The following is a 3,147-nucleotide window of genomic DNA, read 5'->3' as shown; positions in this document are numbered from 1 at the left end:
TAGCTGCTCCTTGATGTTCGTTCCAGGCACGTTTATCTTTTATGGCGTTTGCATTGGCTACTCATTTTGCCTGGAATATTATCTGCCTCCCTGCTTCTGCCCCCTCCCCACCCAGATCTGCTTGGCTTTCTTATCCTGTTCAAACTGTGCTCAAATGTCCACTCGGTGAAGTCCCCTCTGACCACGCCATTAACATTTTCATCTCCCTCGTTCCTAGGTTTTTTTTCCTCCGTAGCATTCATTCCCCTTTAATTCTATATGATTTACTTACCTATTCCTTCCTTGTCTGTACTATGACGATGGCGTTCTGTAGCACATTGAATATTTCTGGCTTCAGATTCTTTGCCATAATAGCTTGCCGGTGATTGTTGCAGTGAATCCATTTTATATGTGATGCTAATTTTTTTTTTTAAATCTCATTTTTATCGTAGTCAAAGAAGCAAGCTGCTCTCCATCAATACTTCTGTTTACCTTGTTTTTCCATATTAAGGAGGTCATTTACTTTTGAAGATATCTTTCCTTTTGTGGCTCACAAAGAAGTAGTTCTTCGTGTGTATTTCATTATGATCGATTCAGAATCCTGTAGGCCCTGTAAGGTGAAGCATATTGGAAACCCCCTATATTGCATAATTGGTTCTAATACTTGTTTCTTAACTTCTACAGCAATGTTTTCTACATGTATTCAATCAATATTTCCTGACAAAAGAATGTAGTTTCTTTTTATATTTTTTCCCATGTCAGAAAGGAAAAGTGTAGATTTTTTTTGTCTTTCACTACTAAGGAAGAAACCTCAAAAGGAGTTTGGATTGTAAAGGTTTGGATTAAGTATAGCATGATTTTTTAAACTTCACTGGAATAAGTGTAAGAGTTTGTCTTCATGTTCTAAACATTTTACTCATTGTGATTACTGTCATTAGCTAGTTTCTCAAGGCACAAAATATACATAGGACAAGGATAGTATATGTAAATTCATATTCAAATGGTTTTGAATTTTTTGTCCTACTTGTCAGATGTGATGGAGTTATGGTTTTTTAACCCAGTAATGTGGCTGATGTAGAAAGTGAGGTGTCAGCTCTGTCATTTTCTTCAGCTTGGTTTGTGCTTCTGTTACCTTCTATCTGCAGGTGTTTTGTTATTTTGCAAAAAATCTTTTTGTGCATTTTATTGGGTTGTTTTTTTTTAAACTAGATACATCTGTCAGTCTACTTAACTGGGCATTCAGAAACGTCTGTATGTCAGGATATGCTGAGATGACAAAGTGAGTGAGGGCCGACTGCCCCACCCTTCTGCGGCATGGAGCTGAGCTGCCAGTGCTCGTTTTGAGTAGCTCAAAAACAAGACAGTAACTCTGCCAGATGGACAAGTGACAGTCCATCAGTGTCAATCGTTATTTTAAACATAAGGTGGTAAAACTTAATTTTTCCTAATTCTTAAATAAAATATAAATGGAGGATCTAATATTCACTTTCCAAACCACTGTCGATTTTTTTTTTTTTTTTTTTTTTGCTTTAAAGAACGAAAGTTTATTTTCTCACAGTTTAGGATGCTGGAAGTCCAAATTCAGGGCACCGATATAGGAGAAGGCTCTTTGTCCGCTCTGGGAGAAGCTCCTTGTCTCAGCATCATTAGCCCTGGAGTTGCTCGATTCTTTGTCAATCCTCATTTCATTTATCTTCCCCCATTTGTGCTTGCTGTATCTCTGTGCCTAAGCCAATCCTTTTAACTCAGAAGGGATTAGGTTTAGAACACACCTTGCACTGATATGGGCTTATTAACATAACAAAGAAAACTGTTTCCAAATAGGATTACATTCTATTGGTTTAGGATTCCTACACATTTTTTTTTTTTTTTTTACCACTGTCGCTATTTTGAGGTCATCCTACTTTAAGATAATTGGTATACAGAGCTTTAAGAACTTGTTAAGGCTAATAATGTAGAGAGCACTGAATTTTTTTTTTTTTTAAATTAGCTTGGAAATATGTCCACAGATCTCTAAATTTCTTTTCCTTTTTCATTTTGTGTCTGTGTTTGCTCTATAAAAGAAAATAGCCTATATAAAATAATTACTGTGTACCACACAGACACTATGGCAAGCTATTAAATATGTTGGTTTAATGTAGAACAAAAATATGGTTTGGGTTCTTCAAACTCTTTTATTAGCCCAAGTACTATCTAAAATATTTTTAATCATAACTGAGAACTTTTCCTTTCATGCATATTTGTTAATTAGTATTTCTGTTTAACTTAAAATGTCTCTTTTAAAGTGATTTATAAGTAGTTATTTGAATCAACCATGTATTCATTCGCTCCATTCTCATACCTCATAAATGGTTTCTTCAGGTCTGGTATCTGGCCACTTTAAACTGATTTTCAATTAATAGCTGTACAAGGTCTTTCTCTAACTAGTCTAACACTAGATGTACATGTTAACTGTTTCTTTTTTAACTACAGATGAAGTAGGGGAAAATAATGGCGATGATGTAACTGCTACCGAATTAGATCCATTTTTGACAAACTCATCTGAAAGTGAAAGGTTTGCTTCTGAGTCAAGTAGAACCCTGACAGAAGAGCAACAGCAAAGAATTGAGAGAAATAAACAACTGGCCTTGGAAAGAAGGCAGGCAAAGCTCCTGAGTAACAGTCAGTCCCTAGGAAATGGTAAATTTTACGCTGGGTTTTATGTGCTACCATTAATATACGAAGGGCATGTTAGAATTTTAACTTCTCTACTGTCCCCCAAAATAGAAAAATGTGATACAGTATATTTGAGAGAGAGTTGAAGTGTGTGTATGTGTGTGTGTTTGTGTGTGTTTGTAATCCACAAAGAATAAATAAGTCCAAGAAGTTTTTTCTGGACAGCAGCCCAGTACCTCGTAAAGATTATTTTAATCATTTAAAATTGATTCTGAATCTTTCAAAAATATATTCTTTCTGACTCCTTAAAGCATATGACACATAATTTCACCTTCAGGATCATAATTGTGAACATTGATTATTATGGTACTCTCCTAAGCAGATAAAATGCCTTCTCCACCCATTGAGGATTTTAGAGGTGTTTGCTGTGATGTGAATATGTCCTGAAATGCTTTTTATTGCAGTTGCGTTACTTGTTGTGAGCTGTCACTTTTGGTGGTTGTTAGTTTGCTT

General features: G+C 35.5%; 1 protein-coding gene across 1 annotated transcript in view; it reads left to right on the top strand.

Annotated features, from left to right (window-relative positions):
• Positions 1-3,147, top strand: part of TIPIN (TIMELESS interacting protein) — a 14,399-nt gene that overhangs the window by 8,953 nt on the left and 2,299 nt on the right. The window contains exon 4 of the mRNA XM_023729860.1: positions 2,418-2,658. Within this exon, the coding sequence (XP_023585628.1) occupies positions 2,418-2,658 (241 nt within the window). The remainder of the gene's footprint in view (positions 1-2,417; positions 2,659-3,147) is intronic.

This window comes from Trichechus manatus, unplaced genomic scaffold, assembly GCF_000243295.1.
Source record: "Trichechus manatus latirostris isolate Lorelei unplaced genomic scaffold, TriManLat1.0 scaffold00030, whole genome shotgun sequence".
NCBI classification, from domain to species: domain Eukaryota; kingdom Metazoa; phylum Chordata; class Mammalia; order Sirenia; family Trichechidae; genus Trichechus; species Trichechus manatus.
The sequence above is the reverse complement of the archived record's forward strand: the minus strand, read 5'-3'. Positions and strand labels throughout refer to the sequence as shown.